Source organism: Scyliorhinus torazame, chromosome 4 (genome assembly GCF_047496885.1).
Source record: "Scyliorhinus torazame isolate Kashiwa2021f chromosome 4, sScyTor2.1, whole genome shotgun sequence".
Classification (NCBI taxonomy): domain Eukaryota; kingdom Metazoa; phylum Chordata; class Chondrichthyes; order Carcharhiniformes; family Scyliorhinidae; genus Scyliorhinus; species Scyliorhinus torazame.
The window spans coordinates 108498329-108520426 of NC_092710.1; the positions used below are offsets into that span (position 1 = coordinate 108498329).

Consider the following 22098-nt stretch of genomic DNA (forward strand, 5'->3'; position numbering starts at 1 on the left):
GAATCGGCGGAGGTCAGAGTATTTTCGGCTGTACCGTGGGACGAGGCAGGGGTGCCCCCCATCCCCCCTGTTGTTTGCATTGGCGATTGAACCCTTGGCCATATCATTGAGGGAGTCTAGGAAATGGAGGGGGGTGATCCGAGGGGGAGAAGAGCATTGAGTGTCGCTTTATGCGGATGACCTGTTGCTGTATGTGGCGGATCCAGTGGAGGGGATGGTGGAGGTCATGCAGACTTTAAGGGAGTTTGGGGATTATTCGGGCTATAAGCTCAATGTAGGGAAGAGTGAGCTTTTTGTAGTACCGGCAGGGGACCAAGAAAGGAGGATAGGCGAGCTACCGCTGAGTAGGGCGGAGGGGAGCTTTCGGTACCTGGGGATCCAGATAGCCAGGAGTTGGGGGGGGCCCTACATAAACTGAATCTGATGAGGTTGGTGGAACAGATGGAGGAGGACTTCAAAAGATGGGACATGTTACCGCTCTCGCTAGCGGGTAGAGTGCAGTCGGTCAAAATGGTGGTCCTTCCGAGGTTTCTGTTTGTGTTTCAGTGCCTTCCCATGGTGATCACCAAGGCCTTTTTTAAGAGAGTAGGCAGGAGTATTATGGGGTTTGTGTGGGCGAATAGGACCCCGAGGGCAAGGAGAGGGTTTCTGGAACGCAGTAAGGACCGAGGAGGGTTGGCGCTGCCTAACCTAGGGAGCTACTACTGGGCAGCAAATGTGGCGATGATCCGTAAGTGGGTGATGGAGGGAGATGGTAAGGCATGGAAGAGGTTGGAGATGGCGTCCTGTAAAGGAACGAGCCTGGGGGCGCTGGTGACGGCACCGCTGCCGCTCTCGCCGTCAAAGTACACCACGAGTCCAGTGGTGGCGGCAATGCTAAAGATCTGGGGCCAGTGGAGACGGCACAGGGGTGCAATGGGAGCCTCGGTGTGGTCCCCGATCAGGGCTAACCACCGGTTTGTCCCGGGGAGGATGGACGGGGGGTTTCAGAGCTGGCATCGGGCAGGGACTAGAAGTATGGGGGACCTGTTCATTGATGGGATGTTTGCATGCCTAGGGGCACTAGAGGAGAAGTTGGAGATACCCCCGGGAAATGCTTTGAGATATATGCAGGTGAGGGCGTTTGTGAGGCGGCAGGTGAGGGAATTCCCGTTGCTCCCGGCACAGGAAATTCAAGACAGGGTGATCTTGGGTGTATGGGTCGGGGAGGGCAAGGTGTCGGCAATATACCAGGAGATGAAGGAAGAGGGGGAAGCGTTGGTAGAGGAGCTGAAGGGTAAATGGGAGGAGGAGCTGGGGGAGGAGATTGAGGAGGGGTTATGGGCTGATGCCCTAGGTAGGGTTAATTCCTCCTCCTCGTGTGCCAGGTTCACAGAGCGCACTTGACAGGGGCGAGGTTAAGTAGGTTTTTTGGGGTAGAGGACAGATGTGGAAGGTACACATTCTGGTCATGCCCGGCACCGGAGGGGTTCTGGAGAGGAATGGTGGGAACAATATCTCAGGTGGTGAAAGTCTGGGTCAAGCCAAGCTGGGGGCTAGCAATATTTGGAGTAGTGGACGAGCCGGGAGTGCAGGAGGCGAAAGAGGCTGGCATTCTGGCCTTTGCGTCCCTAGTAGCCCGGCGAAGGATCTTGCTAATGTGGAAGGAGGCGAAGCCTCCCAGCATGGATGCCTGGACAAACGACATGGCTGGGTTCATTAAGCTTCAGAGGATAAAGTTTGCCTTGAGAGGGTCTGCGCAGGGGTTCTACAGGTGGTGGCAACCGTTCCTAGACTATGTCGCGGAGCGTTAGAGGAAGGTTGGTCAGCAGCAGCAGCAACGGGGGGTGGGGGGGGGGGGAGAGAGAGAGAGTTTGCCTAGGGGGTGTTTGAGCAAGAGAACACATGAAAGATTTGGGAAACTGGCATGTACGGGAGAGAGCCAGTGTACAAAGCTCTGTAACATATCATTTTACCATGTATATATCTTGCTATGTGCGATTTCTTTCTATTTTGGTACAAGGGGGGGGGGGGGGGGGTTATTGTTTGTAAGGGTGAAAAATTGTGTTAATAAACATATTTTTTTTAAATGTTTTCACCCCTGGTACTTAATGTAGCAAAAATGAAGGCCATGTGGAAGGAAACAACCAGGATAAAACAAGGGCATTACAAGACGTACAAGACGGTACGGCAGGACTTTTGCAAATCAACCACTGTAGAGGTATCGTAGCAAATGTGGCTTAAAGGCCAAGCAGTTGGGAATTTAGGAGTACAATTTTAAGCAGGTTGCAGCAAATGCTTTTTCAGGGTCGATTCAGGGAGAAAATTATACTGAAGTAGGGGAAAGGGGTGTGGGTGTTGAGCGATACAAGGAAGCAATCAAAGATAGGTTTGAGAGCAGGCAATATATACTTAGATCCTCTGGTCCCATGCAGGATAATGGGCTGCAAGACTCCAAAACCAGCTCATCGTAATGCCTTTCACTCCATCTAAAGTGGTGCCCCGCTCTTGAAGGCGTCCCCCATAACTGTACTTTGCCAGGTCTTCTTTGCCCAGGCCCGTCTTTATTTTCCATCTGGTGCATTCCATTCTACTGTCACTTTGGCAGAGCATACAATTGAGATGTGAAATATGCATCCAGCTCGTCTCAGTCGTCTTTTCATCATGCTGTCCCCAGGCAATTCTGACCAGCTCTCTGAAGCACTTCTCCATGTGATGCAGAGGATCTTATATAGATAACACTAGTGAAAAACCTCCAACTTGACGCATGTGCTGTTCTCTTCCACATCTATCCAGCATAGATTGCAATTGGTACTACCATGGACATGTGGCATTGCGGCTTCGTGGTCGTGTTGATGGATGTCCTGACCATGTAAAACTGCTGGAAGATGGATGCTGCTTTTTAGATTCTTGTGTGGATGTCAATCTATTGGGGAGAGCATGCAGCTTTGCCATACTCCTGTGATTATGGAGTCCATGGCGCCCATGCTGGTGGTGACACACAGCTGGAGTCATGGTATAAGCTTTGAAGATGTTACTATTTCTTGACAGGATGCCATACTGTCTTGTGAGTTACTAGAAGAACTGTCAATGGATGTTATCAAAAGCCTTCAATGAAGTTGATAACAAGTTGCTGCTGGTACTCTAGGTTCTGGTCTATGGCGCTCCTAAATGTAATGATCTGTCGCAGCTTGATCTGCCACCCAGCCTGTTCTTCACCAAGGCGACCGTCTTTTTTATATGGTTCAAAATGTTCTTGCCAAACACAATACAAAAGATTTTAAATGTGACTAAGTGTTCGCCACAAAGTGGACAGAGCATGTGTCACTCGCACCTATACTTTGTCAAATTGTGTAGTTCACAAGGTTCAGTAATTTCACACACTGAAATCTTAATATTGAAATGCCAATACATCGCCCACATCATTCTCCAAGGTCTTTTCAAATTACATAACATAAATCAGAAAATAGCAGAGCCGAACAACCTGAAGACGATTTTCTTAGCGTTTTTCATTTTAGGAGAACTGACAAGGTTTAAAGATATTGAAAACGATTGGAAACTCACCTGCACATTGTGGATGAGGCAGTAGTTGTAATACTTGATCTTACAAAGCTTCAGAAAATTCAAACAGGCTACAAACAAAAAAGACATACTTTATGTAAAACGTAACCCCAAAAATCTTTTCAGATTAAATAGGACATAACACAAGATTGTTATTGTTGCTTCAGCATTTCTCTTTTATTGTGATTGTTCTTTCACCCACTGGACTCACTTCTTTGGTTTCCCTTCCCTCCTTGTTTTCAAAAGCTTCCTCAAAACCTTTCTGTGATCATGCTTTTTCCCAACCCACTTTTCTTGCTTTGTATTGACCTTTCTTTCCCCCTCCACTAACACATGGTCTCCACGTAAGCAGCACAACAGAAATCTAAGCTGCTAAGTTTTTTTTGTAAATTTAGAGTACCCAATTATTTTTCTTTCTAATTAAGGGGCAATTTAGTGTGGCCAATCTACCCTGCACATCTTTGGGTTGTGGGGGTGAAACCCACGCACATGGAGAATGTGCAAACTCCACACGGACAGTGGCCCAGGGCCGGGATTTGAACCCGGATCCTCAGTACCGCAGACCCAGTGCTAACCATTGCACCATGTGCCGCCCCTGCAGCTAAGTTTTTGTTACTGCATGATTAAGCTTCAAGAGAATCACAATGCCATCAAGGACAGCATTAATCATGCTCGCTAGTGTAAAATCATTTGGGGCCAATTCAATTTTTTAAAATGCAGAACTCTCCAGTGCTTTTTAAACACAGAGCTCGAGTTCAATTAGTTTCACTCTCTTGTCTCGATGCGAGGGGGTTGAGTTCAAGTCCCATTCCAGAGACTGGAGTGCAAATTCCAGACTGACACTGCAGCACATTGCTGAGGGAGTGCTGAATTATTACCGATGCCATCCATCAGATGAGGTGTCAAACCGAGTCCCTGTCTGCCCTCTCAGGTGGATGTAAAAGTGACTGCTATTTTGAATAACAGGAGCATTTTCCTCAGTGCCCTACAAACATATGCATTAGAAGCAGGAGGAGACCATTTGACCCCTCGAGCCTGCTGTGCCATTCGATAAAATCATGGCTGATTTGATTATGGTCCGTGTGACCTAAATACTTTCCTGCCTACCCCCCACCTCCCCATACTCTTTGGCACCCTTGTTAGTCAAGAATCTATTTAGCTCTGCCTTAAGAATAATCAATGACTATGCCTCCACCCGTCTCTGGGGAGGACAGTTTCACAAACCCTTGACCCTCCGAGAAAATAATTCTCCTCATCTCTCTTAAATGGGAGACCCTGCATTTTTAAACAGTGTCTCCTAGTTCCAGTCTCTTTCACAAGGAAACAATGTTTCAGTATCTCTGCTCTGTCAAATCCCCTCAAGATGTTACATGTTTTGATAAGATAAAACATTCTTCTAAACTTCACTGGATACAGACCCAATCTTTCTTCATTAAATAAGCATCCGGTACCAGGAATCAGCCGAGTGAACCTTCTTTGAACTGCTCCTCATGAAATTGTGTCCTTTCTTAAATAAGCAGACCAAAACTGTAAACTAGTATCACTAACACCCTGTACAACTGTAGAAAATCATCTATTTTATATTGTTTCCCCTTGCAACAAACACCAGAATTCCATTTGCCTTTCTTTTTAAAAAAAATATATTTATTAAAGTTTTTTAACACAATTTTTCACCCTTACAAACAATAAACCCACCCCCCCCCCCCCCGTAACAAAATAGCAAGAAATCGCACATAGCAAGATATATACATGGTAAAAAGATATGTTACATAGCTTTGTACACTGGCTCTCTCCCGTATGTGCCAGTTTGCCAGGTCCGTCATGTGTTCTCTTGCTCAACCACCCCCCAGGCAAACCCCCTTCCCCCCCCTTTCACAGGACGTCTCCACCCCCCCCCCCCCCCCCCGGGTTGCTGCTGCTGCTGACCGACCTTCCTCTAATGCTCCGCGAGATAGTCTAGGAATGGTTGCCACCGCCTGCAGAACCCCTGCGCTGACCCTCTCAAGACAAACTTTATCCTCTACAGCTTAATGAACCCAGCCATGTCGTTTACCCAGGCCTCCACGCTGGGGGGCTTCGCCTCCTTCCACATTAGCAAGATCCTTTGCCGGGCTACTAGGGACGCAAAGGCCAGAATACCAGCCTCTTTCGCCTCCTGCACTCCCGGCTCATCCACTACTCCAAATATTGCTAGCCCCCAGCTAGGCTTGACCCAGACTTTCACCACTTGAGATATTGCTGCCGCCACTCCTCTCCAGAACCCCTCCAGTGCCGGGCATGACCAAAACATATGGACATGGTTCGCCGGGCTCCCTGAGCACCTTCCACATCTGTCCTCTACCCCAAAGAACCTACTCAACCTCGCCCCCGTCAAGTGCGCTCTGTGAACCACCTTAAATTGTTGAGCCTGGCACACGAGGAGGAGGAATTAACCCTACCTAGGGCATCAGCCCATAACCCCTCCTCAATTTCCTGAGCCCCCTCCTCCCATTTACCCTTCAGCTCCTCTACCAGTGCTTCCCCATCTTCTTTCATCTCCTGGTATATTGCTGACACCTTGCCCTCCCCGACCCATACACCCGAGATCACCCTGTCTTGAATTTCCTGTGCCGGGAGCAACGGTAACTCCCTCACCTGCCGCCTCACAAACGCCCTCACCTGCATGTATCTAAAAGCATTTCACAGGGGTATCTCAAACTTCTCCTCTAGTGCCCCTAGGCTTGCAAACGTCCCATCAATGAACAGGTCCCCCATTCTTCTAATCCCCGCCCGATGCCAGCTCTGAAATCCCCCGTCCATCCTCCCCGGGACAAACCGGTGGTTACCCCTGATCAGGGACCATACCGAGACTCCCATTGCACCCCTGTGCCGTCTCCACTGGCCCCAGATCCTTAGCGTTGCCGCCACCAGCGGGCTCGTGGTATACTTTGACGGTGAGAGCGGCAGTGGTGCCGTCACCAGCGCCCCCAAGCTCGTTCCTTTACAGGACGCCATCTCCATCCTCTTCCATGCCGCCCCCTCTCCCTCCATTTGCCTTTCTAACCACTTGCTATACCTGCATACTAACGTTTGTGATTCATGTACCAAGACATCTAGATCCCTCAGTACCTCAGAACTCTCCAGTTAAATATGTTGCTATTCTTCCTGCCAAAGTGAACAAGTTCATATTTTCCCACATTATACTCCATCTGTCCACTCAGTTAACTTATCCATATCCCCTTGCATGCACCTTATACCTCCTTCACAATTTACATACCCTTTCTTTTTCATCAGCAAATTTAGCAACCATACATTTGTTCCCATCATCCAAGTCATTGTATATAGATGCCATTTTATTTGTATTGAGCATTTTATTTATATTTATATTATCTCTCAACCAAGACCATAAGAAACTACAGAGAGTTGTGAACACAGCCCAGTCCATCACGCAAAACCATCATCACCTCTCACTGACTTGGGAAAGTGGGCAGCATAATCAAAGACCCCTGCCATCCAAGTTATTCTCTCTTCCAATCTCCATCGAGCAGGAGATACAAAAGTCTGACAACATGCACTAACAGGTTCAAAAACAGCTTCTTCCCTGCTGTTACCAGACTCCTGAATGACCCTCTTACATACTGAACTGATCTCTTCACACATATTCTCTACTGAGTGGTACTACACTCCGGTATGCTTCACATGTGTCTATATATTTACATTGTGTATTTATGTATGTCCTATGTTTTTTCATGTATGGAACAAACTGTCTAGATTGTACGCAGTCCAATACTTTTTACTGTACCCCAGTACATGTGACAATAAACCAAATCAAAATCGCCAAAAGATTATCCCATTGTTTGTGGGATAAACTCACTGTCTGTAAATTTGCTGCCAGGTCGTGGAAAAAGCGATAGAAATGCAAAGCTTTCTTATTAGATAGCTGAGAAAAGATTTCATCCCCTTTCCTTCACATTAACCATATATTTTTGCAGACATGTGTAATAGGCTAATTATAACGAAGAGGATTACACTGAGAACTGCTTTCCCGAATTACTACTGACCCCTAGGCCTCTCCTCCGTATACAAATCGATCACCAAATCGCCCAGCGTCGTTTCTAGCAGCACCGCCATTTTCTCTTCGGCGTGACGCAAAATGGCTGCCAGGTAAAGCGTAGCCCGACGTCCAGGCCTGACCCGAGCTCCAGCTCCAGCGGCAGAGGGCGTGGCCTCCACCTGCTCCCGGCTACTGCGCCTGCGCTCTCGCCTACGGACCCGGTCCCCGCGCCTGCGCCCCAGCTCCGGACCCCCCGCGCCTGCGCTCTCCCGGTCGTCGTGCCACCTCCAGAAGCTTCCAGTGGCGGTCGCTTTTTGCGCGAATCTGCTAACCGGCTCCGCAGCAGTGTGTTCGACGCAAAAGGTATCTCCAACTTACCGTGGTTAGATTAGCTGTACCTTGTTAGAAAATAAACAAATGTTTTCGCGTGTGACCCCGGAAAAGTTAGTCAAACTCACCAACCTTGCACGCTCTCTTCCGACTCCCCCTTCCTCTCGTAGCTTGTACTTTTTTTTATTTCTATGCCCTGTAACAATAGAGTTTTATTTACTTGTCTGCATTGTAATTTTTTTAATGGAGAGAGAGGGGAAGGTGACAACCCACTTGTTGCATCAGGACTGTGAGCACCTCCAGTATTTACTCCCAAGCAAAATGCAGGGTGATCAGTTCCCCCATTACAAACTCTTGTTTCTTTGTCACTGACTCAATCCTTGCTGACATCCACTCTCTTGGTGTTCCTGGTAAGGTGAGGCAGACATACAGAATGCATGAAAACACCCGGCAGGTCAGACAACACCTCTGAAGAGAGAGGGGGAAACAGGTCGCTGACCTTTCATCAGAAAGTTATACGAAGTGATACAGGCAACATAATGACAAAGGTGTGTGGTTGCCTCAGTGAGGAAGGGAATACTGAAGAGTGGGGAGGAAGCAGAAAAAAAAGTATTACAGAAACGAGAGATATGGACAAGGCATCAACAGTGTGCAGGGTCGAGGTTGCTATTTGATTTTAAGTGTTGTGAGGTGGTCGGTTATTTGTGCAGTAGTATGCTGGTGCTGCCAAGTGTTCGAGAATCATAGCCTAGACTGAGGAGGAAAGGTATCCAGATCGGAGAGGAGTATATGAGAAAAGTTATTGTAAAAAGAATTGCAACAAAATAATAAAGGCCAGCTGGAGAAATGCCTGTGGATGAGGTGGCAAAGTGTTTAAGGAGGCCCTGTGAAAGAACTTGTGATGGTGAGGGTACTGGAGGTGTGACTGCTAAAATGACAATTGGCAAGTTGAAGCAGGAAAGAGATCAATTTGGGAAGAATGGTGCTGAGGAGAGGTAAGCTGGGCAGTAATAGCCCCAAAGGCAAACATGTGCCTATGCAAGTATGTTTGTTGTTTGTGGAGAGTCATCATTTGGTAATTTCTGTGTTTTCAGGCAGTAGGCGGCACGGTAGCACAGTGGTTAGCAGAGTCCTAGCTCGATTACAGGCTTGGGTCACTTTCTGTGCGGACTCTGCGCATTCTCCCTGTGTCTGCGTGGGTTTCCTCCGTGTGTCCTCCCACAAGTCCCTAAAGACGTGCGTGTTACGTAATTTGGACATTCTGAATTCTCTGTGGTGTAATTTCATTGCAGCGTTAATGTAGGCCTACTTGTCATTATTATAAAAGATTATTATATAAAAAGGAGGGATGCATAGAGAGAAAAGAATAGATGGTAAGAAAGTTTGAATCATGGTTCAGTGTTAATGGAAGTGTGTAGTTGTCATCGACCGACAGAACATCAAAGCTGGGGCTGAGATGAGAAGAGGTTTTCAGATGGTAAGAATAGGCTCTGGAGGAAGAAAGTGATGGTATGCCAACTGCCTAAGTCTCCATCAGTGTGATATCCTGGTTCAGAAATGAAGCAAACTGAAGAATGGCAAGGTGTCATGTGAGAGTGCCTTAAGAAATGGGTGTTTAAGAAATGTACCTTGAAGAAATGGGTGTTTTATCAGTGACGTCAGAGTGTGGGTGGAGCTGGGCTGTCTGTCAGCTTTTTACTTTTGTTTTTGAGCAGGCTGCAGGGTGTATTTTAGTTTTGTTTTCAGTGTTGGAGCTGAAGCCAGACAGAGCAGGTGTACTGTTGATCTCTCTGTCATGAAAAGACTGTCCCTTGATCATTTGGTGAATTCAGAATTATAAATGTTCTGAGTAGTGACTTTAACCTAACGTGCTTCTGTTAAAGGTTATGTTTTTTGTAAGTCTTCTGGATGTTAAAAGGACAGCGTACGCATTACTTAGTGTTGTATTCTTTGGGGTTGTATTTGAATTGATGGTTGCTAAGATGTTCACTGTATCTTTTAAAAGGATAACTTGAGTTCATAGAATAAACATTGTTTTGCTTTAAAAAATACTTTTCCATTTCTGCTGTACCACACCTGTAGAATGGGCCGTGTGCTCCCCGTACCATAATCTATCAAAGGTTGTGGGTCAGATGAACTCCATGATACGCTTTAGCGTTCTCTAAACCCTGGCGCATAACAAATTGGGAGCTCGTCCGGGATACAAGTCTATCTATTGGATTGGCTTAGTGAACTTAAAGACAGTGAGGTGTTAGCATATTGTGGGTGCTTTTCAGGTGTGGTATTTCAGTTTAAGTAGGGAGTGTGTTGTGGACAATGGCTCTTTCAGAGGCTCTGAAGTTTTTGGGGGTGGAGACGGTCACACGCAGTACCTTACGGACAGAGACTAAAAGCAGACTGTTAGATTTGGCAAAAACATTGCAGTTAACATTACCTGACAAAATGCTAAAAGATGAGGTAATTATGACGGTGGTTAAGCATTTAAAGTTGTCTGAGATACAGTTTGACTCATTGGAAATGGCAAAAATTCAGTTACAAATTAAACAAATGGAACATGAGTAAGAATTAAAGCAGCTTGAATACGAAAGAGAGAGGAAAGAAAGAGAGAAGAAAGGAAAACAGAAAGAATAGCCCTAGCAGAACAAAAAGAAAGAGAAAGGGAGATACAGATCAGGGAAAAAGATAAAGAGAGAGAGTTTGAACTTCAGAAAATGGCCATGAAACATGACAATCAGTTAAAATTGGCAGATGCAAAGGGAAACGTACAGTTGGTGGATAGTGAGAAAGAGCGTCATAGTCGAAGGCTTGGTGGGAATTTATTTAAATATGTCCAAGCATTGCCAAGGTTTGACTAGAAGCCTTTTTCATTTCATTTGAGAAGGTGGCTAAACAAATGAAGTGGCCACAGGACATGTGGGTATTACTGATTCAAACAAAGCTGGTAGGTTGGGCTAGTGAAGTGTTTGCATCACTACCAGAGGAGGTATCTGGGACGTATGAGGAGGTGAAAAAATCCATTTTGGGTGCATATGAACTAGTGCCTGAAGCTTACAGACAAAGGTTTAGAAATTTAAGGAAAAAATTTGGTCAAACATATATGGAGTTTGAAAGGCTCAAACAGAGTAATTTTGATAGGTGAATAAGGGCTTTGAAAATAGACCAAACGTATGAAGCTCGGAGAAATTATACTTTTGGAGGAGTTTAAAAATTCAATTCCTGATGTAATGAGAACACATGTGGAAGAGCAGAGGGTTAAAACTGCGAGATTAACAGCAGAAATGGCAGATGATTATGAATGAGTTCATAAATCAAAGCTTGGTTTCCGACATCAGTTTCAGCCTTGTGAGGGATAGAAACTAGAGACATGAAAAATACTCAAGTGGTAAAGGTGATCTGATGAGAGATAATAAGGAGAGTGTACCTCAGATTAAAAAAGAAATCCAGGAGGCTGGATAAGAAATGAAAAGTTTCAAATGTTTTCACTGTAATAAACTAGGTCATGTAAAGTCACAGTGTTGGTGGTTGAAGAAAAGCATTGGGAAGGCTGATGTGGAAAAACAGGATAAGACAGTGGGGTTTGTTAAAGTGGTAAAGGAAAGCCCAAGTGAAGCGAAGGAGGTGTAAAAGATTGTACAGCCTGATCAAAAGGTAATTGATAAGAAGGTGCCAGATCTCTTTAAAGAATTTACTTGTGTGGGTAAAGTTTACTCATGTGTATCAGGAGGAGCAGGTAAAGAAGTCACAATTTTAACAGATACGGGAACTAGTCAATCTTTAATGGTAAGCGATGAGGAGTTATGTAGTTTGGGAAGAATGTTGCCAAAAAAGGTGGTAATATGTGGAATTCCGGGTGAGAGGAGTAGTGTTCAATTATGTAACGTAAGGTTGGAAAGTCCAGTGAAGAGTGATGAAGTGGTAGTAGGAAATCGAGAAACTATCTTGTCCAGGAATACAGTTTATCTTGGGTAATGATATAGCTGGATTGCAGGTGGGAGTGATGCCTACTGTGGTTGGTAAGCCAGTGGAAAATCAGACAACTGAAGGGTTGAAGGACAAATATCCTGGGATTTTTCCGGATTGTGTACTAACAAGGTCGCAAAGTCACAGGTTAAGACAAGGAGAAATCAAAGAGTGAAGATGACGTTGAAGTGCAATTGTCAGAAACAATTTTTGATCAGATGGTTGAAAATGAACAAGAACAGGTGGAGGATGAGGATATTTTTAGTTCAGGAAAATTGGCGGAGTTACACCAAAAAGATATAGAAATAAAACGGAACGGATGTATCAGAAAGCATACACGGAAGAGTGTATACCAGCGTGTTATTACCGTAAAAGTGATATCTTGATGAGAAAATGGAAACCTTTACATATGCAGGCGGATGAAAAGTGGGCAGAAGTTCATCAAGTAGTATTACCAGTAGGGTATAGAAAGGAGGTGTTACGAGTTGCACATGAGGTACTAGTGGGAGGTCATTTGGGAATAAGGAAAACTCAAACTAAAATCCAGAAATGTTTTTATTGGCCTGGACTACATACAGATGTAGTTAAATTTTGTCAATCATGTCACACATGTCAAGTGACAGGGAAACCTCAAGCAGTGATAAAACCAACGCCCTTAATACCCATTCCAGCATTTGAGGAACCTTTTACAAGGGTCCTAATTGATTGCATAGGACTGCTTCCTAAAACAAAAAGTTGGAATCAATATCTTTTGACTATAATGGATGTGTCTACTAGGTTTCCAGAGGCCATTCCAGTACGTAATATTACAGCTAAAAAGATTGTGGAGGAGTTACTTAAATTCTTTACTAGATATGGACTACCCACAGAAATACAATCGGATCAAGGATCGAATTTTACCTCCAGGTTATTCAAAGAAGTTATGGATAGCTTAGGAATAAAACAATCTAAATCAACTGCATACCATCCAGAATCGCAGGGAGCGTTAGAAAGGTGGCATCAGACATTGAAGACAATGTTGAGGGCTTATTTTCAAGATTATACAGAAGATTGGGATAAAGGAATTCCATTCGTACTGTTTGCAATTAGGGATGCACCGAATGAGTTAATCAAATTGAGTCCTTTTGAACTAATTTTTGGTCATGAGGTAAGAGGACCACTTAAATTGATTAAGGAAAATTGGTGAGTGAGAAATCGGAAATTACATTATTGGATTACATGTCAAATTTTAGGGAACGATTAAATAGAGCAGGTGAATTGGCTAGACAACATTTAAAAGTTGCACAAAATGTGATGAAATGGGTAGCGGACAAGAAATCCAAAGTTTGTAGTTTTGCCAGTGGAGATAAAGTTTTAGTGTTGTTACCAGTGGTAGGTGAACCTTTAAAAGCAAGGTTTTATGGACCTTATCAAATTGAAAGGAAATTAAGTGAGGTGAATTATGTGGTTAAAAACACCGGATAGAAGGAAAACTCACCGAGTGTGTCATGTGAATATGTTTAAAAGGTACTTTGAAAGGGAAGGAGAAAAAAAGGAGGAGGTTTTAATGATTCTAACTCAAAGTGATAAACCAAATCCAGATGACTCTGCATTTGACATACCTCAAATTAAATTGGAAAATGAAGAAGTTCTTAAAAATTGGGATAAATTGTTGAGTTACCTTCCAGAGGAAAAACAAACTGTCCTGAAAGAGTTATTGATATCACATGGGCATATGTGTGGAGATCATTTGGGAATTACTAAAATGGCTATGCATGATGTAGATGTGGGAAATGCTGTTCCAATCAAACAACATCCATATAGGCTTAACCCTTTAAAATTGGCACAGGTTAACAAAGAGATTGAGAGTGATGAAATTGAGTTCTTTCTGTCCATATTCTGGTCTCAGTCAAAGGCTGAGTTCGGATGTATAGGTATTCCTTTATTTTATTCCAACCTGCTTGCAAGCATCACTCACCCTGACAAATTCAGAGACCACAGTCTCCAACTTCCCCAGAGTGAGTGAACAAAGGGAAACAAAACATGTGTTATATACATTCATGTGGTATCAAGTGCCACATACACCCGACCAAATAAGGTAATGGTAACGAATACAAGAATCTCATAGGTCTTTCTCCCAGATTCCTTGACCTGGCCATATAACCTGACCTTCACAACCACTGATCCTGATAGGCCCACTATACATTCCTCATCCCTGGGCCTCTTTCTCCCAGCATCCTTTGCAGCATCCTTTGTGCAAAGAACCGGTCCTAATAGTTACCCATCCCCTCCCACCCCTGCTTTGCCCAATCCCTTTGTCCATTCCCTGTAACCCGAAGTAATGTCTATAAATGCACTATCCTAATCTTCTGCTTCCAATATTAGGATATACCTCTACACTATCCTAACTGGTCATCCCAGTCTAATGCCCTTTTCTTTAGTTCAATTCCTCATTCCCTCCTCTTATCATTTCATGATAACTATTGGTCCGCCCCCTGAATTGTGCCCCGTACTTGGAGTTCCCCCTCATCCCCATCCAGGAAGATTCTTCACTCCAACTCCCACTGCAGCCCCTCGTCGTCCGCCGCACCCTCATGGGTCTTAACCACCAGGATTCTAGGGGAATTTATTTGTTCTAGCGCGACCTGCATTTTGCCCATCAAGCATTTAAGGATGGCTAGGCCTACAAAGATGTAGCAGAGTGCCACAGCTAAATACGTGTCCATGTTTATCAACTAGTCCTTACACCCTCCGAATCCCCAGCTTCCCCAAGAGCCGGGGTCGTTCATACCGTCTAAGTGGTCCCGTATGCGGTCCATAAATGTAGTGATGTTAGCGCTTAGGTCCTGAACCCCCATGATACGCTTTCCCTTCACTATGGCGCATACCCCACCTTCACGGGCCAGCAGATAATCAAGGGCATATCGATTCTGCATGGCAAACAATCGCAGTTGGGACAATTCCTGCGTTTTTGCCCCGAGAGCCCCCAAGGTTTTGTTTCCTAGAATGGTGAGGCCATAGATGAAGTAGTTCCGATTACTGGCCGCCAAGGAACCCCCCCACACCTCCCAGTATCACAACGTTTAGGATTCCCCATCCGACTGAATGGCCCCGGTTGGGCGCTAGGACCTGGGTTTTTTTCCTGTTCTTGCAGAATTCTGCCGAGAATACCTGGCATACGAAATGATTGTACTGGGTCCACTCGGGGGCAGGGGACTGTGGTGGGGACTAAAGTTCCGATAGCGATTTTACGGGGAAATGGAGGGGACAAAACATTGGACGCTGTGCCATTAAAAAAGAAATTAATATCCTTGGTCAGTATACAGGCTGGCATCACAGTCAGTATATCGGCTAAGCAGGGAACCCCCAGTAGCCCAGTTCATCCAGCTTCTGAAGGTCCATTCGGCCTTCCCGGCAGTGTGGAAAGCCCTATCTCCGATAGTGATAGGAGAGACATTCGCCCCGCTGCAAAGGAGCTGGAGGTCTGCCTTCAGCGGAACACAGGTGGTATTGTGACAGACGCATTGGCCTGACATCTGGGTTACGTGACACTGTCGGTCAGTACAGGTGGAGAACAAATATGTTATATTCGCCTCCACCTCCACCAGCAGACAGCCGTACCCTTTCCCACTAAAACAATGTTCATACGACCGGGGGTCTCGGTTGAGAGTAAAGTAGCTGGGTATATATGCCCTCCACCGTTGAAGATTGTCATATTGTGAGTGGAAATTATCAATTTCCACTCACAATATGGAAGGCAAATTGCCAGTGTGGCTGAATCCGAGTCATAAGGGAGAGTGACCTGCCCGGGCAGTGGCTCAGAACGCTGACAGTGAACCGTCGTTTGGGGAGTTCTCCAAAGCGGTAAAACCGGAAATAACCTAGCCACGGATGCGGGGTCCGGATAGCAGACAACCCTTCCTTAGCCATACATACGCCGATAAGTTTGGTGGAAAAGATCCATGGTTCCCAGGTTCCCCTCCTTCCGGGTCCCCAGTGAAGTAAGTATGCTCTCTGATAATCCGCGTTCCCGTCGTGCCTCCCGCTTCACCTTTTCCTTCCTACTGCTATTCTTCCTGTCTCTCGTGCAACTTTCACCTACCCCTCCCGCTCGGCACGATTTTACCTTAATGGCACCAGTCTTGCTACATCCAAAATCAAATTTACATTTAGTCCAAAAACAGGGCAATGTCCATGCAACTTTTCCTTCCCATCGTCGGAACTGATGTAATTGTTTCATTAATCCATCACTGTCCGTTAACCTGATGACCTTCCATGATCCGATATCTTGCCCTCGTACACGGGGGCAGCGGAGAACGTCACTTCACAGGTGAAATATCCTTATGGGTTGGCCGCGATGACAGGTAAAGATGTCGCTCCTCCTATCCATTCGTTCCTTGGTAAATGCTCCAATCGTGGCGAGGCCGAGGACAGCCCAGGCATCCAAACCGACATATTCCAAACCTGTAAGACAGCGCTGGGGAAAGGAGGCAAGTTAGTGACCGACCTTTTTACAGTGGTGGAGGTGGACCCAAGCGCTCCTCCCCTCTATTTTAGCTGCAGTAGGGGTAGTGAGGAGAACTTGGAAGGGCCCCTCACACCGAGGATCCAACCCTTTCCGAGCCCAATTTCTTACCAGGACATAACTGCTAGGCAGCACCGGAGACGAGCTAGGTAACGGGGCCGGTGTCAGGTGGGCCATTTTAACCTGACCATGGAGTTCCTTGAGAACTTTAGTGAGGGATAGGACATAAGTTGTCATTTCTTCAGTCATATGGTTAAACTGGACCAGTTTGGGGTATATTGGTTCCAGGGGGTTCTGAGGGGTCTGCCATAAAGGATCTCTGCAGGAGAGAGCTGGGCCGATCCCGCAGGTGTAATTCGCAGCTGGAAGAGGGCGACGGGGAGCAACTTAAGCCATGTCAACCCCGTTTTTGCTCGCAGTTTAGCTAACTTGGATTTGAGGGTCTGATTGTGTCTCTCAACCACCCCGGCAGCCTGTGGCCGGTATGCACAGTGTAACTGCTGGCGTATGCCCAGCTGGGAGCAGAACTCCTTATTAATCTGTCCAATAAAATGGGGGCCGTTGTCAGAACTTAACTGGGCGGGTATTCCGTATCGGGGAATGATCTCTCGCATTAGAACCTTAACCACAGTAGCAGCCTTATTATCAGTAGTCGGGTACGCCTCAATCCATTTGCTGAACACATCCACAATGACCAAAAAATATTTATAACATTGACACCTTTCCAACTCAATGTAATCCATCTGGAGCGTTTCAAAAGGACCACTGGGTAACGGGGTTCTCCCCATCTCACAAGGGATACCCTTGCCGGTGTTATACTGCTGAAAAAACAAACACCGATTACTCATACTTTGGGCCATCCCCTGCATCTTTGGATGCCACCAAGTGTCCAGTAGCAAATTGCTAGTACCCTGAGCCCCACAGTGAGTTGCAAAGTGTACACATTCAATGACCCACAATGCTAGCACATCAGACATGCAAGTCTGATGTGCTAGAGTGGTCCACAAACAAGAGATAGGATCATATGGGCTAAATCGCTGGGCTAAATCGCTGGCTTTGAAAACAGACCAAGGCAGGCCAGCAGCACGGTTCAATTCCCGTAACAGCCTCCCCGAACAGGCGCTGGAATGTGGTGACTAGGGGCTTTTCACAGTAACTTCATTGAAGCCTACTTGTGACAATAAGCGATTTTCATTTTCATTTCATTTCATATGTACAACCTAACTGTTTCCACATTTGTTTATCACCCCCCGGAGCATCCTCCTGTAACCTTATGACGTCTTGGATGGCTGGCATTGGCTTGTCAGAGGCAGGCCTGCTTCTTTCAGAACTCTTATTCTGACTCATCATTTTAGGCACCACCACCTGCTGAGTCTGCGCGGCTTCCGCGCCTCACAATCTGCACGTCCATTACCAACGTCAGCCGGAGTCATAACGTTCGTATGGGCAGCGCATTTAATGACGGAAATCTGCGCAGGCAGGAGGAGGGCCTGCAGTAGGTCATTAACTAAACCTCGGTGGGATATCTCTGTGCCTGCCGAGGTAAGGAATCCCCTATTCTACCAGAGTTGGCCGAAGTCGTGGACCACCCCGAAGGCATACCGTGAGTCAGTATAAATATTCACCCGGTGATCTGCCCGAAGTATACATGCGTGGGTAAGGGCAAAAGGTTTGGCTTGCTGGGCCGAGTAGGGGGGTTGGAAAGCTGCCGTTTCCATGGTCAGGCCATCCTGATCCACTATTGCGTAACCGGACAGCCTCTGGCCGGTTGGGCTAATCAATGCGCTGCCATCAACATACAGAGTCATGTCAGGTTTATCTAATGGGATATCAGTCAAATCTGTGGTATCTTCCTGAATCAGTGTCAGACAATTGTGGCCAAGCACATCTTCATGCTCGAGCGGACTGCTAAGGAAACAGGCTGCATTGATAGCGGTACAATATTTAAATCTGTCTTGGGTTATTTAAAAGATATATTTCGTACTTATTTTGACGAGCTGTGGTAAGGTGCTGAGTCTGCAGCTGCCCAGCAGTGCGGTGACCGAGTGGGAGCTACACACCGTAATGTCCTGTTGGAGAGTTATATTGGCAGCAGCCTGCAAACTATTGTATATAGCTGTCAGGATCTGGGTGCAGACAGGGTGGCCCAGCGCCACCGGATCCAGTTTGGAAGAGTAATATGCCACGGGCCGGTGCTTATCCCCATGTTGCTGAGTTAGTACTGCTGTTGAGCACCCTTCCAGTTATATTGTACTATTCTGGAACGGTCGGTCGTATAATGGCCTGCCTAGGGCTGGGGTGTGTAATAAGGCCTGCTTCAGGAGACGGAAGCTTTCGAGTGCCTCGCTGGTAAAAGTCCCTTCCTTGCTGGTGTAAGGCGTCAGCAGCTTAGTATAGACAGCAATGTTCAGTATCCATTGCTTCCAATAATTTACCATGCCCAGCCAGTGACAGACCTCTTTGGCTCTGGTAGGGGTGGGGAATTGGCAAATAGTTTCAATCCGACTGGCTTCAAGGCTTCTTTCTGTGGCTGTGAGTAAGACTCCCAGGAACTTAACTTTCGTTTGAGCCACCTGTACCTTAGATTGTGAAACAATATAGACCAACGAAGATGGGTGGTTTAATAACTGTATCACGTCCTCCCTGTTACTGGGCTCGTCGGGGCTTGCTACCAATAGGTCATCTACATACTGTACGAGAGTAGAGCCATGCTCGAAATTCAGAGCCTGGAGTTGGGTCTGCAGACATCTGGAGAAGAGCGTAGGTGAGTTGACAAATCCCTGTGTGAGTCGGGTCCAGGTATACTGTTGTCCATTATAAGTGAAGGCAAACAAATACTGGCATTCAGGTGCGAGTGGAAGGTCAAAGAAAGCATGTTAGAGGTCGACTATGACAACAACCCGGGCCTGGGCTGGGATCTGAGCCAGTATGTGGGCGGGATTAGAGATGAGAGCATGTAACGGCTGTGCGATGGCATTAATCGAACGTAGGTCCTGTACCAGCCGGTACTAGTCCGGCTTGCCTGGTTTGGGCACCGCAAGTATGGGTGTGTTACATCTTGATTGGCACGGGACCAGGATTCCCTATTGCAGCAGTCCTTGTATCAATTTGGCTATAGACTGGACCGCTTGGAGTTTCAGGGGGTGTTGCCGAATAGAAGGCAGCGCTGCATGGTCCTTAATCGCTACCTCAATGGGTACAACCTTCACTAGTCCCACCTGTGACGGATGATCCGCCCACACCTGAGGATTAACGTAAGCCAAAACATCACGCCCCAGATGATGTAGGAGTCGGGTGTTAACCGTCTCGGGATTCTCTGAGTACTGTATAGAAGTGCCATCTGGCAGTACTTGGGGTGTATATTCTGTCGGATTCGATTGGTCCACTGCCCTTTTTACCATAAGCTCCAGATCCTTAGCATGGTGTGGGTTGTGGACTTCACGTGTAATATGTGGAGCCACGGAGGCTGATTGTTGCCACAAATGTGGTGGTATTGCTACAAGGTCGGCTATGCCTTCCTGTCCTATGACAGTTGCCGTGATTGTGATTGGCCATTCGGTCCCGATTAACAACTGATACTTTTCCTCTAGTTTCCGGTCCCGTCCGGATCTGTCATAAGCGAGGGTAACGTGGTGCAATGAACGTTCTATGTCTAACGTCCACCACTGAGATGTAGTGGAAACATAACATTGTCTTGCCGGCTTCCATGATTGAACCGTTACCCCTTCATCCCCGCATTCCAGCCGCAGCTGGAATATACACAGTAGATCTCGGGCCAGCAAGTTACAGTCAAATCCGGTGGTAATCACAAATTGATGGTCTGACGACTCATTTTCATAAGTCACCTTTACTGGTTCAGAAAGGGGATATTGACACACTTGGCCTTGAAACTCTGGCAAATGCTGGGTGTGGTCAGATACTGGTAGTTGGAGTACTGATTGCACCGAAGACATGGCTGCTCCGGTGTCGACCATGAATGGATAATGTAGATCCCCTATCTGCAGAGATATAATGAGTTCTCTGTCCGATTGGAGGGTCCGTATAACAAAATTGGCTTGTCAATCTTGGGATGGGAAGGGGTTTGCCTGGGAGAAGTTAGTCTACCTAATCTGCCCTCCCCTTGGTGGATACCCCCTCCTTGCAGGCGGGTGTCCTCCTTCTACTGCCTGTCTTCTAACTGGGCATTCCTGATGCCAGTGATCTGTTTGGCCACAGTTGAAGCATGAATGATCCCTTTTGTATCCTTGCCCCCTCCTTGCGGTTGACCCATGGCCTCGCAGGTGGGGGGGGTGGTTGTAAGGTTGCCGGTTCATACGGCGGGCCGTAGGGGGGGGGGGGGGGGCTGAAGGTCCATTTGGGTGGGTTTGATATCTCCTCCCGTACTGATCCACCCACCCGAGATCGCAATATTGGGGTTCCATCTGGTAAGCCACTGCATCCATATTCGGTTGGGGTCTTAAATCGTCCTTTTTCATGACATATTCGGTCTTAATCTTCGTAACCTGGCCCCCTTCGTGGCCTTCACCCTCTTTCCATAAAATCTAACTGCCCGGCCATCTGGGAAGGGTCATTCTCTGTCCAATTCATATTAGTACATTTCACAGCGGTGGCCATGGAAGGGGGTAGGCAATGCATCAACATAGCACAATATTGGGGGGAGTTCTGATCGTTTTGAAATGGTAAGTCGCCTGATTGTCCACGATATATCTCATTTAAAGCGTTCCAGAAATTCCTCTGGCTCCTCTGTCTTTTTGGGTTTGATATTTAAGATGGCAGAGATGTTTATGGGCTTTTGAAACGTGACATTTAGCGCATTCAGGATTTGTGCCCGTCTATCATCATCTTGGGCATGGGCCTGTTGAAGTGCATCATGGTCGGCATAATTCAAATGGTTGAGGTGACTGCGGTATTCATCTGGGGTTAAAACCTGTTGGACAAGGGCCCAGAGGTCCCTAGAGTCTGCTTGATAAACGGAGATGGTGGTTCTTAGGTAGTCCACAAACGCAGCAGGGGATTTCTTCATGTCTGGAATTGCAGCTAGAATAGCCATCATCTCGCTAGGTCTCCACGGAAGATAAAACTCTTATCGTGGGATTAGCTGCTGCCGTGGCTGCGTCAGGGTTGGGCATTTTCCTAATCGGTACCTGTCACCGAGTTTCTCCAGGAGGCGCTGGAGGTGGCATAATTTGGGGAGATTCCCCATCAGAGGCATCAGAGTCTTCGCACTCTGATGTAGGGGACCCTAGTTTCTCAGGATCGTCCCTATCCTCGTCCCGTAGAGACAGAGTTTTCTGTTCTGTCCTGTTTAAGTAATCTAGGTCGTAGGTGCAATGGGTTCCGAATGGCCTTAGATTTCTTTTTCATAGTCTGAGATCGGGTTCTGCACGTAACTGGGCTTGTACAACAGTGCCTTTTTCCTAACTGGTGCTGGTGGAGAGGAAGTAATACCTGGCCCTTCCCATTGAAGGGGCTGGCCCTGACCCCTGCTGGGATGCTAGACTACCAGCCAGAGGGGGAGAGATAATTAACCGGGCCTGTTTAACCAAGTCCGAGGAGACCGTAATGGCTGGCGTGTATTGAGTCTGGGGAGTAATGGCTGGGTACAAATTCTGGTATTCTGGGGGAGGTGGTGGTGGGGGCGATGTAGGAACCCTACCGGTGCTGGTGGCGAGGAAGTAATACCTGGCCCCTCCCATTGAAGGGGCTGGTACTGACCCCTGCTGGGATGCTA

The 22098-nt window shown here is 46.7% G+C and overlaps 2 protein-coding genes across 4 annotated transcripts in view; one reads left to right on the forward strand and one right to left on the reverse strand.

Moving 5' to 3' along the window:
• The window catches only part of ppil4 (peptidylprolyl isomerase (cyclophilin)-like 4), a 76651-nt gene extending 68902 nt beyond the window's left edge, over positions 1 to 7749 (reverse strand). For both annotated transcript variants that reach the window (XM_072498452.1, XM_072498451.1), the window contains exons 1-2: positions 7581 to 7749; positions 3544 to 3611 (exon numbers count right to left, since the gene is read on the reverse strand). In XM_072498452.1, coding sequence (XP_072354553.1) covers positions 3544 to 3611; positions 7581 to 7650 — 138 coding nt within the window. In that variant the 5' untranslated portion in view covers positions 7651 to 7749. The remainder of the gene's footprint in view (positions 1 to 3543; positions 3612 to 7580) is intronic.
• Positions 7750 to 7831: 82 nt separating this feature from the next.
• LOC140410389 (katanin p60 ATPase-containing subunit A1-like) overlaps positions 7832 to 22098 on the forward strand; it is a 49990-nt gene continuing 35723 nt past the window's right edge. Inside the window, exon 1 of one of the 2 annotated variants that reach the window (XM_072498453.1) lies at positions 7832 to 7936. The gene's annotated coding sequence lies outside the window, so the exon portion shown is untranslated. Of the gene's footprint in view, positions 7937 to 17697; positions 17971 to 22098 lie in introns of those variants that run through there. The other variant, XM_072498454.1, reaches the window with a different exon arrangement.